Below are 13,732 nucleotides of genomic sequence, written 5' to 3'. Positions count from 1 at the left end.
CTCCTAGCTCTAAAATATGATCTAAAGAGCAATATATGTGTATGGTACTAACATTAGACTCCGGCCTATTATGTATAGGAGGGGTTTTATATGAATTAATTTCCTTATAGGATTTGATTTCCCTGTCTCTTTTACTGCGTTGGTAAAATGAAAGCTGTGCTGTGATTGGTTGCTGTGGACAACAAACACTTTCTCTTCTCGACGGCTTGGATAAATGAGGCCTACTGTCCTTGGTGCCCCTAGCAACCAATCGCAGAGCACCTTTCATTTTACCAAAGCAGTTTTAGGAATCAAACCTGCACTTTGATTGGGCAAGATTTTTTTTTCTTTTAGACAGTTTTTATAAATTTGAATTAAAGGGGCATTCCAATAAGAATGAATGCTTCACCTATTTACAGGATCGGTAATAACGCATTTATTATTGTGTTCTTAACCGCACATTCGTGGGAATGGGGTTCTGCAGTGCCCCATTGAATGGAGCAAATAAGATCAAGCATGCACACAGCTGTGGCACCCCTGAGGTTTCCGTCGCCACAGGAACATTGCACCCCAGCCAGAGGTGTGATGTCCCATCCCGGGTAAGGAAGGGGGTAAACGCCGGTTCATAGGTAAATTTGCACTACACCCATTGTTAGGTACACACAGGGACCGGGGATAGTGGCAGCCACCCCCCATGCTGCATGCTGGGGGGGCCGTAAGACCCATCCCTTCTCCCATAGGGTGGGACTTAGCAACTGAGTAGGTGGGAGGAGCCGACAGAGTGTAGAGTAGATGCAGGAAGGTCAAGTTTCAGTTTGCAGACAGAGGAGGGAGTGAGAAGTTGGAGAGCTGAGAGGAGTGAGAGGAGAAGTGCTCTAGTCAGTCAGGAGCAAGAAGGAGAAAGTGACGCTTTCTGGTGAAGACCCTGGGGCCCGGCTAGGCCCAGGTGACACAAGCAGAACAGAGAGGATTCCAGGGCCACGAACAGCTTTCAGGCTAGTGGCCTGCTCCACAGAAAGATCAGGTGGAGGGATCAAGCTGCACACAGGGGACGGTCCCTAGAAACTGGAGGAAGAGAAGTCAATTCCAAAGGTAAAAACCGAGGCCCAGGGTAGTTGCAAGCACCCCGGGCCACAGCCCACAGCAGAACCTCTGTAAAGGGGGTAAAAGACCAACTAGGCAAGCCCCCGGCCCGGAGGCTGTAGTGGAGGCCGAGCCAGGTTCATCCAGCAAGAGCAAGGCTTAAAAGTCAGCTGAAGATTGGAACACAATAGAGGGGTGCACCGGCTTTTATTCCCAGATCTACCCGGGATCAGCGGAGGTCCCTGACAGGGGGTTCCAGCCGTCCAAAGGCACAGTGCGCCATAAACCAGGAATTGTGAGTAAACAACTTGAAAATGCACCCTTGGTGTTGCCTCTGTTAACTCATCTACAATGCATAGACTTCCATCATTGCATAGACTTCCATCACTGCATAGACTCTTAGGCGGGCTTTGCACACTACGACATCGCAGGTGCGATGTCGGTGGGGTCAAATTGAAAGTGACGCACATCCGGCATCGCAGGCGACATCGTAGTGTGTAAAGCCTAGATGATACGATTATCGAGCGCAAAATCGTCGTAATCGTATCATCGGTGCAGCGTTGGCGTAATCCATAATTACGCTGACGCGACGGTCCGATGTTGTTCCTCGCTCCTGCGGCAGCTCACATCCCTGTGTGTGAAGTCGCAGGAGCGAGGAACATATCCTACCGGCGTCACCGCGGCTTCCGTAGAATATGCGGAAGGAAGGAGGTGGGCAGGATGTTTACATCCTGCTCATCTCCGCCCCTCCGACGCTATTGGCCGCCTGCCGTGTGACGTCGCTATGACGCCGCACGACCCGCCCCCTTAGGAAGGAGGCGGGTCGACGGCCAGAGCGACGGTCGCAGGGCAGGTGAGTGCATGTGAAGCTGGCGTAGCGATCATGTTCGCTACGCCAGCTATCACACGATATCGTACCTGCGACGGGGGCGGGGACAATCGCGTGCGACATCGCAGCATCGGCTTGCGATGTCGCAACGTGCAAAGCTGCCCTTACGAGCACCAACTGTTGCCCCGGGGTAACGCTCCACCTGTGGGGAGCAGGACCATCCAAGCTGCCATTCCACCAGCCCCGGAGGCCCCATACAGCAGCGGCGGCTTAATAGCCACAAACCACAGGTGGCGTCACGAATATTATAAACTTTAATCACCCCCACACTGAAGCCATATTAATTTACTCCCGCCAGGGTCATGGAGTCGGGCCCCGCCACCACTGACTACCCCTGGACTAGTCCAGCCCGACACCGGGTGACCCAGAGCCCTGGGGTGGGCGAGTCACAGCCATCCCGTCTAAGCATCCTGAATGCATCCAGATTTCTGGATTTTGGTAACTGTCACAGGAGGTTGGCGCCATGAGCCACAGTAAAATATATCTGCGTCTATAGAAGCGAATGGCTACCCGTTCCACTATTCAGTAGTGTCTCCTGAGTCTGTGTGGAAGGCACTGTGGGGTCATTATTGTGTGGTCATCACTGAAGGGAAATCGTTGTGAGGGCATTATGGGCACTATTGGGGTATAATTGTGTAAGGGTCACTGTGAGGGCATCATTGTGGAAGTGGCACTGTAGGAGCATCATTAGGTCAGTGTGGGTACATAACTGTATGTTGAGCACTCCAGGAGCATCATTGTGAGAGGGCACTGTAGAAGGATTACTGTGTAAGGGGGCACTGTGAAATGTATCACTGTGAGGACATCTTTGTGTGGGCGTACTGTAGGGGGATCACTGTCTTTGGGGCACTATGCGATGAATCTGTGGGGGGCACTGTGAGAGAATTACTATGTGAACATCATTGTGTGGGGCATTGTAGGGGGTCATTGTGTGGGGGGGCACTGTGTGGCCATCACTGTGGAAGAATCACTGTGTAAGGGGATACTGTGGGAGCATCACTGTGGGGGGCACTGTGGGAAAATCACTGTGTGCGAGCCACTTTGGGAGCATCACTGTGGGGGGACACTATTGGCATCTTTGAGTGGGGGGCCATGTGGTGATATCATTGTAAGGGGGCAGTGTGGGGGCAACATTGTGTGAGGGGCACTGTGGTGGCATCATTGTGTGGGAAAACCATGAGGATTGAAAAATGTATAATGGCGGCACTGTGGTGGCATCATGTGTGTGGGGCAATGCAGGGAAATCATATGTTGTTTTGCGGAAAACACTATATGTGTGAATGGACACTGTGGGCACAACGGTGTGTAGGGGGCATCATTGAAGCATCATCCTTTGCGTGAAGGAGATTCATGGGGACCTCATATTGTATGAGAAACCATAAAAGCGGCATCAAACTGTGGTGCAACTCTAAAGCCTGCTTTACACGGTACGACCGATTGTGCGATTTCACAATCGATCGTACCCGCCCCCGTCCTTTTTGCGTCACGGGCAAATCGCTGCCCGTGTCGCACAAAGTTAGTAACCCCCGTCACACATACTTACCTCTCGTGCGACCTCGCTGTGGGCGGCGAATGTCCACTTCCTGGAGTGGGAGGGACGTTCGGCGTCACAGCGACGTCACACGGGCGCCGGCCAATAGAAGCGGAGGGGCGGAGATGAGCGGGACGTAAACATCCCGCCCACCTCCTTCCTTCCACATAGAGCCGGCGGTGGCCGCGGGAGGCAGGTGAGCTGCTCATCGTTCCCGTGGTGTCACACGGAGCGACGTGTGCTACCACGGAAACGATGGTCAACTAAATTGAACGATATTATGGAATCTAGCGAGCAGTACCCGACTCACGATTTGTGAGCGATACTGCGTCGCTAGGAGGTGTCACACAGGCCGGCATCTCCAGCGATGCCGGATGTGCGTCACAAAAACCGTGACCCCGACGATCTATCGCACGATAGATTGCCTGGTGTAAAGCAGCCTTTAGTGGATGCATTTTTAGGGTTGTGGCACAATATGTGTCCCTCTTTTCATGTCCTTCACAGTTGACAGGTATGGACATCGCTGCTCCATTCATTGTCTATGGGAATGATGGAGACATAATCATCGGCAGACCCATAGATAATGATTGGAGTTATTGGTTTTAGGGGTTGGCCATTTTTCATTATATATCTGGATTCCGCATAGTTCGGTATTGTTATCTGAAGTCCCCTTGATACTTTTTATCTGGCTAAGGATAGAAATAGAAGATAAGTAATACAATGACCGCACAATGTTACCTCTATATATAACATGATAATAGCTGTGCACTGTAAAATGATATCCACAGGTGCGGCCTAGGCATAGAGCTGCATGACTGATATTGGCTTTATATGTCCCATAATGTAGCAGAGGTGAATATATTGCACCGGTTATACACTGACAATGCTCTTGACTTACCGGCAGTCCCATGTAAAGAGACATAGATTTAAAGGAAAACTATCAGCAGGATTTATCACTATAAAGTACATACATGGCCAATGAAGCTGTGATGCTGATTAAATGGATGTCTGCAGTGAAGGAATCCGATCTGTGGTTGCTGAGTAATCTTCCTCTGAAGTTTTCATCTGATGACGTTTTCTGTGCATCGGGGCAGAACTTGGGGGTAGGGTCTTCTACCCCATCTCCGCCTGCCTCCCCTGTTTCTTTTACAGGTCCACTATTATACACTGACCTGCCTCCTGTTTGATATTCCACACTACCATGATCGTGTGCACAATGAGATTCTGTGGCCGGTCTGCAGGTCTTCAATAAAATGGAGCCTGATTCGGCGCATGCACAGATCGAGATATCAACTCAATGACCTCTTCATGAAGCTGAGATCTGCACATGTGCCATCACCAGCGCTACTTTATTGATGACCATGCGCAGTGTGATCCTACAGATGGTTTTCAACAAAATTGCGCTGGATGCGGCACATGCACAGACTGAGAGACCATCTCCATGACCTCTTCATTAAGCTGAAATCTTGATCTGCACATGTGCCATCACCATCGCTACTTTATTGATGACCACGCGCAGTGTGATTCCACAGACTATCTTTAATAAAATGGCGCCAGATGCGGCGCATGCACAGACCAAGCTGTCAGCTCAATGACCTCTACAATAAGCTGAAATCTCGATCTGCGCATGCTCCGCATCTGGCTCCATTTTATTAATTACCGTGCGTAGTGTGATTCTGCCTTCAATAAAATTGAGCCAGATGTCGCGCATGTAAAGACTGAGATATCAACTCAATGACCTCTTCAGTAAGCTCAAATCTCGATCTGCGCACGCGCCATCCCCAGTGTTACTTTATTGATGGTTGTGCAGTGTGACTCTACAGACTGTCCTCAATAAAATAGCGCCGCATGTGATACATGCGCAGAACAAGATGTCAGCTTCCTGACCTCTTCATTAAGCTGAAATCTTGATCTGCACATGCGCCGTCCCCAGCATTACTTTATTGATGACCATGCGCAGTGTGATTCTACAGACTGTCTTCAATAAAATGGCCCTGGATGCATCACATGCGCAGATTTGAGAGTTCGGCTTAATGGAGAGATCATTGAGCTGATATCTCGGTCTGCGCATGCGCCGCATTCGGTGCCATTTTATTGTAGACCTGCAGACTGGACACAGATTCATACTGCGCACACGCCGCCCACCACAATCATGGTTTCGCAGAATTCCAAAAAGGAGGCAGGTCACTGAATAATCAGTGATCTGTAGAGGAAAGAGAGGACGCAGGCGGAAAAGTCCCGCTCAGATGCACAGAAGACGCCATCATGAAAACTTTAGAGGAAGATTACTCAACAACCACAGATCGGATTCCTTCACCGCAGGTATCCATTTAATCAGCATCACAGCGCCATTATGGCCATGTATTTACTTTATAGTGATACTGCTGACAGGTTCTCATGGATATCACTGTGTTTCCTACAAAATGACATACTCAGCTCTGCCGCACCTAATAATCTCAGCTCTGCTACATACCTCTATACAGTGTAGACGAGCTGTGCCGACATTAGGTCTCATATCTAGAAACCGCAGGATAAACACACAAATGAAATTGAAACTCTCTGGTTTCCCGTTGATGTGTGAATCCTGCGTTCTCACATGTAGGGGCCCTGTTCACACAGATGCAGCAGAGATGAGTTAGCCATATGGCAGAATGCAGGGCACGATGCCATTTTGTGATTTATGGCACGGCATGTCAAATTACTGGATTATTTTAGCTCTGCCCTGAAGAGGAAATAAAAACAGTTCTGCTGCAATCTTATGGACGGGAATACATATGCAAATATCTGTTGGCTTTAGTCCGGAACGTGACATGGTGCGAGCTCCGATTATTCCAGGGATGCCAAAGGTAATGAGGGCCGCAGAGGAAAGCTGCATTTACACTGAGCAAATATGGTGAATCATCAAACGCTCATTTCAGGATAATCCTGCAATCTAATTGTGCTGCCGAGCGTCCACGGACCAAGTAAAACGAGTAAAACTATCTTTTTGGTTGTCACAACGGCTCATTGTTCTCGGCAGCACATCAAACTGTGTAAACACGACTTGTGCTGACGAGAAAAATGGCAGCAATTTTTTGCTTAAAGGGAACCAACCAGCACTTTTTGCCCTAGAAAACTAGAGGCCGTGCCATAATGGCGCTAGGATGCGGATTAAAATGATACCTTTAGTTGAGAAATCCGAGGCTTTATTGCAGAGTAATCTTTGTCCAAACTTTCCAAAATGGCGTAATTTGTGCACTGACTTGAGCATCGGGGCGGGACTTTGTGGTTCGGGTCCTCTGGAATAATTCCTCCTGCCTTGCCTCCTTTTCATTATTTAAATTTCGTGCTGCCGCCGACATTACCGATGTTGATGGTGCATGCGCATTGATATTGTGACGTTGTCTTCAATAAAATGACGTCGGAATCAGTGCATCCAGAGCCATTTTACTGAGGACACTGTGGATATTACTATGAGCGGCGGCATGTGCATATTGCTATTGTGGCAGTCTTCAATAAAATGGCGCCGGAATCAGCGCCTGCGCATACCGTGATCGCCAGAGGTATTTTACTGAGAACACTGTGGACATGACTATGAGCGACGATGCATGCACATTGCTGTTGTAATGTTGTCTTCAATAAAATGGCGTTGAAATCAGCGCATGCACATACAGCAATCTCCAGAACCATTTTACTGAGAACACTGTGAATATGACTATGAGCGGCGGTGCGTACACATTTCTATTGTGATGTTGTCTTCAATAAAATGGCGCAGAAATCAGCACATGCGCATTCCGCGATCTCTGGAGCCATTTTAATGCTCACACTGTGAATATGACTATGAGCGGTGGTGCATACACATTGCTGTTGTGATTTTGTCTTAAATAAAATGGCACTGAAATCAGCGCATGCGCATTCGGCGTTCTCTGAAGCCATTTTACTGCTAACACTGTGGAGATGACTATGAGTGGCGGTGCATGCACATTGCTATTATAATGTTGCCTTCAATAAAATGACGCCGGAATCTGTGTATCCAGAGCCATTTTACTGAGGATACTGTGAACATGACTATGAGAGGCAGGGCGTGCACATTGCTTTTCTAATGTTGTCTTCAACCAAATGAAGCTGGAATCAGCGCATGCGTATACTGCAATCTCTGGAGCCATTTTACTGCTGACACTGTGCACATGACTATGAGCGGCAGTGTATGCACATTGCTTTTCTAATGTTGTCTTCAACCAAATGAAGCTGGAATCAGCGCATGCGTATACTGCAATCTCCGGAGCCATTTTGCTGCTGATACGGTGGCACATGGACATTGCTATTGTGGCGTTGTCTTCAATAAAATGGCGCTGGCATCAGTGCATGCACAAACCATGATCTTCAGAGCCATTTTACTGAGAACACTGTGGAGATGTCTAGGAGCAGCGCGGTGCATGCGCTGATGACAGAAAAAAATCAATTTGTGCATGCGCTGCTGCCGCTCATATTTGTCTCCAAAATCTTCAATAAAATGGCGCTGGAGATCACAGTACGCGCATGCGCTGAATCCAGTACCATTTTATTGAAGCAACGTCACAATAGAAATCTGCACGCATCGCCAACAGCAGCAATGGTGGTCGCGCAAACTTGAAATAAAGAAAAGGAGGTAAGGCAGGAGGAGGAATGTTTAAAGAGGTCCCGATCCACAAAGTCCTACCCCGATCCTCAAGCATGTGCACACATTACGTCATTTTGTCCAGTAGTCATCCATTAGAACATATCCAGCAGAGATCCATTGGCAAAAAAGTTGTGCAGATACAATTTTTTTCTCAGTTTTAAACTGATTTCATTTGGATCAATTTGTTTTTTGTTTTTGTTTTTTTTAACAGTGGAGTCTGTAGATAACTGATCCCTATTTATCTTCCATTTAAAACTGATTCAGTAAGAAAAATAGATCCATTATGAATGGAAGAAAAACGGATGACTAAATAATGGATCTGTTTTCTATAGACTCCAATGCTAAAAAACAGATCCTGCAAAAATCAGATGTTTAAAAATATACATAAAAGTTGTGTTTGCGTAAGGAGGTGTCCGGGCACAAGTACACAAGTACATATATTTTATATATATGTATATATATATATATATATATATATATATATATATTTTTTATTTTTTTTTTTCAAAAAGACTCCCATGGACAAATAGACAAATAAAAGGCATACATCTGCCCATATGAGTCAACATACCATAGAATATATGAAAATGTGTTTTTTTTTATTAAGGAGAATTTTTTTAAAAAATAGACAAAGTACAATTTACAAACAGAAAAACCATAGAGGAGCAAAATATTTAATTAAAGACAGGGAAACTGTAAAAGACTGTGCAAATTTAAATAGGTATGAAATATAAATATATCCAATAGTGCAAAAATATCAATTTATAAATAGAAATAGAATGTAATGTTAAATATTCCCCTATAATAATTCCTTTTAGACAGCTATAAAAAAAATAAAGTGCATAGTGCTCAATAATAAGTGCTGCCATCAAAATACATAATGTAAAGGGAGAATTGAATTCAAAAGTGCATTACCTAAATGTGGAGGCTGTGGAACCTGCCTGCCTGCTGCCCGACGCGTGTTTCGTCCTGCGTTGGACTTTCTCAAGGGAGGATAGTGAAGAGATATATATATATTGTGTATAGTGATAAGACTATAGTTTTTTAGGCATACTTGTGTATATAATAGGAATATATATAATAAGATGTTGTTAAGATAAGAACTGCTCTGCAATTAGGTGACAGTAGGGTGTGAAGTAGTTAAATTGTGTGATTAGCCAACAGGGAGGAGCCAATGATCAGGGAACAGGACTGATTCCATCTTAAATCTTTAGATAGGATTTGACTTGTGTTGCCAACATACGCGCAGGTCGAGTTATACTAACAGGCTGCAGTTATTGGGTGAATTACATAAGGTTTGCAGCAGCAGAACGACGGTACAGCGGGAGAAGTTCTCCAAGTGACAGCAACTACTGACAAGAGATGTGAGGGCTAGAACCAGATGAATGGCCCCAAAACTAGAGACTGTGCTCGTGGACATACTTAAAGCCGGGCCTCTAACCACAAACTTCGATGCCACAGTGATCCACCGTTGTGTCCACCACTGCGAGCCTAAGGCTCTTCACTGGGACTGTGGCGAACCCCTGGCTCTTGTCTCTTCCGATGGTGGAAGGCTCTCTCGACGGAGAGCCTGAGAGCATACATCTTATATCCCACCATTGTTCAGAGACCTCTTGAAGATCCTCCAAAGAAAAGGGAAGTGAAGGGAGTCCGATGGGTAAAGAGCATTATTCGAGAAACCATTTTTATCTATCTGAAGATGAACACTGAAACGCTGTGCTGAAGATGTGTGCCCGCTGCCACTGTTGTAAACTTGTTTGGTTTGAACTAAAAGAAACATTAAAAAAGAACTTTATGCCTCATTCTCTATCTTTACTGTGGTAAGGACCTGGGTGGCCCCAGTCATCGGCAACATGCAGCCACTCAAGAGGAATGACCTGCACGAAACAGACCCTCGCACGCTGCCAGGTCCACACCACCTTCAAACGCAATAACCTCCACCCTGTAGAGGTGGAAGGGACATCCAGGGACCAAGCCTCGGCCACAGCTACCACCCTGGGCTGCCCTCACATCTGCACAAGTTTTTACCAACGGATTGCTGTTGGATCTGTTCTAATAGATGATTACTGGACATGTGAACTCCGCCTTAGATGACAAATTTTGCTCTGCTACAGACTCCCTATGTCTAAGCTCCAGTTCCCGTATATTTAAGCTCCAACTGTAGCCCACCCATATTTAAGCTCCAGCTGCAACCATCTATATCTAAATTCCAACTGTAGCCCCCTCTATCTAACCTCTAGCTGCAGCCCACCCATATCTAAGCTCCAGCTGCAGCCCACCTGTATTTAAGCTCTGACTGCAACCTCCTTATATCTATGTTCTGGCTGTAGTCACCCTATATCTAATCTCCAGCTGCAGCCCCATATATCTAAGCTCTGGCTACAGTGCCCCTATATCAAAGCTCCACCTGCAGCCCTCTATGTTTAAGCTCAAGCTGCAGCCCCTATATCTAAGCTTAAGCTGTAGCCCCTATATCTAAGCTCTGGCAGTAGCCCCTATATCTAAGCTCCAGCTGTAGCCCCTATATCTCAGCTCTGGCTGTAGCTCCTATATCTAAGCTCCAGCTGTAACCCCTATATCTAAGCTCCAACTGTAGCCCCTATATCTAAGCTCCAGCTGTAGCCCCTATATCTAAGCTCCAGCTGTAGCCCCTATATCTAAGCTCCAGCTGTAGTCCCTATATCTAAGCTCTAGCTGTAGCCCCTATATCTAAACTCCAGCTGTAGCCCCCTATATCTAATCTCCAGTTATAGTCCCCAATATCTAAACTCCAGTGTTAGTCCTAAAATCTAAGCTCTAGCTGACGCCCCCAATATATCTAATCTCCAGCTGCAGCCCACCTATATCTAATCTCCAGCTGTAGCCCCTATATCTATGCTTCAGCTGTAGCCCCCAATATATAAGCTCCAGTTTTATTCCCCATATCTAAGCTCCAGATGTAGTCTCCAATATCTAAGCACCAGTGTTATCCTCAATATCTATGCTCCAGCTGTAGCCCCTATATCTAAACTCCAGCTGTAGCCCCTATATCTAAGCTCCAGCTGTAGCCCCTATATCTAAACTCCAGCTGTAGCCCCTATATCTCAGCTCTGGCTGTAGCTCCTATATCTAAGCTCCAGCTGTAACCCCTATATCTAAGCTCCAACTGTAGCCCCTATATCTAAGCTCCAGCTGTAGCCCCTATATCTAAGCTCCAGCTGTAGCCCCTATATCTAAGCTCCAGCTGTAGTTCCTATATCTAAGCTCTAGCTGTAGCCCCTATATCTAAACTCCAGCTGTAGCCCCTATATCTAATCTCCAGCTGTAGTCCGCAATATCTAAGCTCCAGCTGTAGCCCCAATATCTAATCTCCAACTGTAGCCCCCAAAATATAAACTCCAATTGTACCCCCAATATATAAGCTCCAGCTGTAGCCCCCTATATCTAAGCTCCAGTTATAGTCCCCAATATCTAAACTCCAGTGTTAGTCCTAAAATCTAAGCTCTAGCTGACGCCCCCAATATATCTAATCTCCAGCTGCAGCCCACCTATATCTAATCTCCAGCTGTAGCCCCTATATCTATGCTTCAGCTGTAGCCCCCAATATATAAGCTCCAGTTTTATTCCCCATATCTAAGCTCCAGATGTAGTCTCCAATATCTAAGCACCAGTGTTATCCTCAATATCTATGCTCCAGCTGTAGCCCCTATATCAAAACTCCAGCTGTAGCCCCTATATCTAAGCTCTGGCTGTAGCTCCTATATCTAAGCTTAAGCTGTAGCCCCTATATCTTAGCTCAAGCTGTAGCCCCTATATCTAAGCTCCAGCTGTAGCCCCTATATCTAAGCTCCAGCTGTAGTCCCTATATCTAGGCTCCAGCTGTAGCCCCTATATCTAAGCTCCAGCTGTAGCCCCTATATCTAAACTCCAGCTGTAGCCCCTATATCTAAACTCCAGCTGTAGTCCCTATATCTAAGCTCCAGCTGTAGACCCTATATCTAAGCTCCAGCTGTAGCCCCTATATCTAAGCTCAAGCTTATATATAAAAAGTCCGATATACATAAGCCCCTTTGAATTGTACAGTGCTGCGAAATATGTTGGCGCTATATAAATAAAAGTTAATATTAGTATAAGCCCTGATCTGGACGAGGATCGCACATGGAGCCCAACTGTAGACGCTGGGTCAGGCATTGTGATGATCATATTCCCACGTTATTCCAATGCGGGAGCACATGGGGATACACACAGATACAGACAACACATGGTCCCCCCCCAGCTCTTACCTGCGGGATATTCCTCAAAATATTTCCAGCAAGGAACAACAGAGCGAGGTGCAACATCTCCATGATCCCAGGTTTATAGGGTCACATAGTCCGGAATATCCTACACAATGTGGACCTTCCCTGACCCCGGAGAATCCAGAAGTGCTGCCAGCGACGACTCCACGGACGCGTCCCACTATAAGAAATCCTACAATATGGGGTAATATTATAGGATCACTCCTCCTGAGCTTTCTGTAGGATCTCCAGGAAAGCCCGTCCTATCGCCCCAATGTCAGCGCTTACTTTCAGTCTCTACCTTTAAAACTTGGCAGAAACTTCCTGTAATTCCAGTAACTGGTGTCAGAGAGCGGAGTGAGTCACGGCAGGGCGGGAGGGGGCCAGATCAGGAAGGAGAAGAGGCAAAAAAAAGGAAAGACGCATATGGGGCAATGTCCGCAGAGGGAGAGGCAGGCGCAGATCTGCAACCCTATATAACCAGCCAGAGCAGGATAGAAGAGCAGAGAGAACAGAAACTGCAACATGTAACCAAAAAATAAAAAGCAACAATCAAAAAATGAAAAAAATCAGAGGATTTCACAGTTATTTCTTGAAGCTCATCAAGAGAATGCCAAGAGTGCGCAAAGCAGTAATCAAAGCAAAAGGCGGCTAATTTGAAGAACCGAGAATATGACATATTATCAGTTGTTTCACACTTTTTTGTTAAGTATTTCATTCCACATGTGTTAATTCATAGTTTTGATGCCTTCAATGTGAATCTACAATTTCCAGAGTCCTGAAAATAAAGAAAACTCTTTGAATGAGAGGTGTGTCCAAACTTTTGGTCTGTACTGTATGTATATAAAAATACATTAAATAATAAGAAAATGCTAAAAATAATACAGAAATTAACACAAAAGGGCAATTGTATCAACTTTATTTAGAGATCAAGAAATAGTGTGAACACATGAGGCTGGAGGGGTCCAAATATCTTTCTACAGTGGGGAAGATAAGTGTCACGCCACGTACGAGGAAGTACCAAGCGCATGGCGAAAGGCAAGGGAAACCCTGTGTGTAGGGAATTGGAAGATGGTAATCCCTAACCAAACCTACCACCGGTCCTTGGGGTCCATCATCATCCTAAGATAGGTTCCACATTTATGAGCCGAGCAGGATACCTGACCCTAGGTATCCTTAGTGCTGGGCTCTAAATAAAGAACGGAAGGGATGAGCTCTTCGTCATCCCCACTAACCACTATAGACAACATAAGGAGGACACACAGGGTGGAAATGCAGAAACTATTAATCCATAGATAACAGCAAAGATTTCTGCAACGATACCATAGAGGAGTACAAGCCACCTGCTTGCACCC

General features: G+C 46.2%; 1 protein-coding gene across 1 annotated transcript in view; it reads right to left on the bottom strand.

Moving 5' to 3' along the window:
- Window positions 1-12,718, bottom strand: part of LTBR (lymphotoxin beta receptor) — an 84,744-nt gene extending 72,026 nt beyond the window's left edge. Inside the window, exon 1 of the mRNA XM_075352220.1 lies at window positions 12,384-12,718. Coding sequence (XP_075208335.1) covers window positions 12,384-12,446 — 63 coding nt within the window. The 5' untranslated portion in view covers window positions 12,447-12,718. The remainder of the gene's footprint in view (window positions 1-12,383) is intronic.
- Between the last annotated feature and the right edge of the window lie 1,014 nt (window positions 12,719-13,732).

The sequence above is a fragment of the Anomaloglossus baeobatrachus genome, chromosome 5 (genome assembly GCF_048569485.1).
Source record: "Anomaloglossus baeobatrachus isolate aAnoBae1 chromosome 5, aAnoBae1.hap1, whole genome shotgun sequence".
Taxonomy (NCBI): domain Eukaryota; kingdom Metazoa; phylum Chordata; class Amphibia; order Anura; family Aromobatidae; genus Anomaloglossus; species Anomaloglossus baeobatrachus.
Note: the sequence above shows the minus strand (reverse complement) of the source record. Positions and strands in the feature narration are given on the sequence as shown.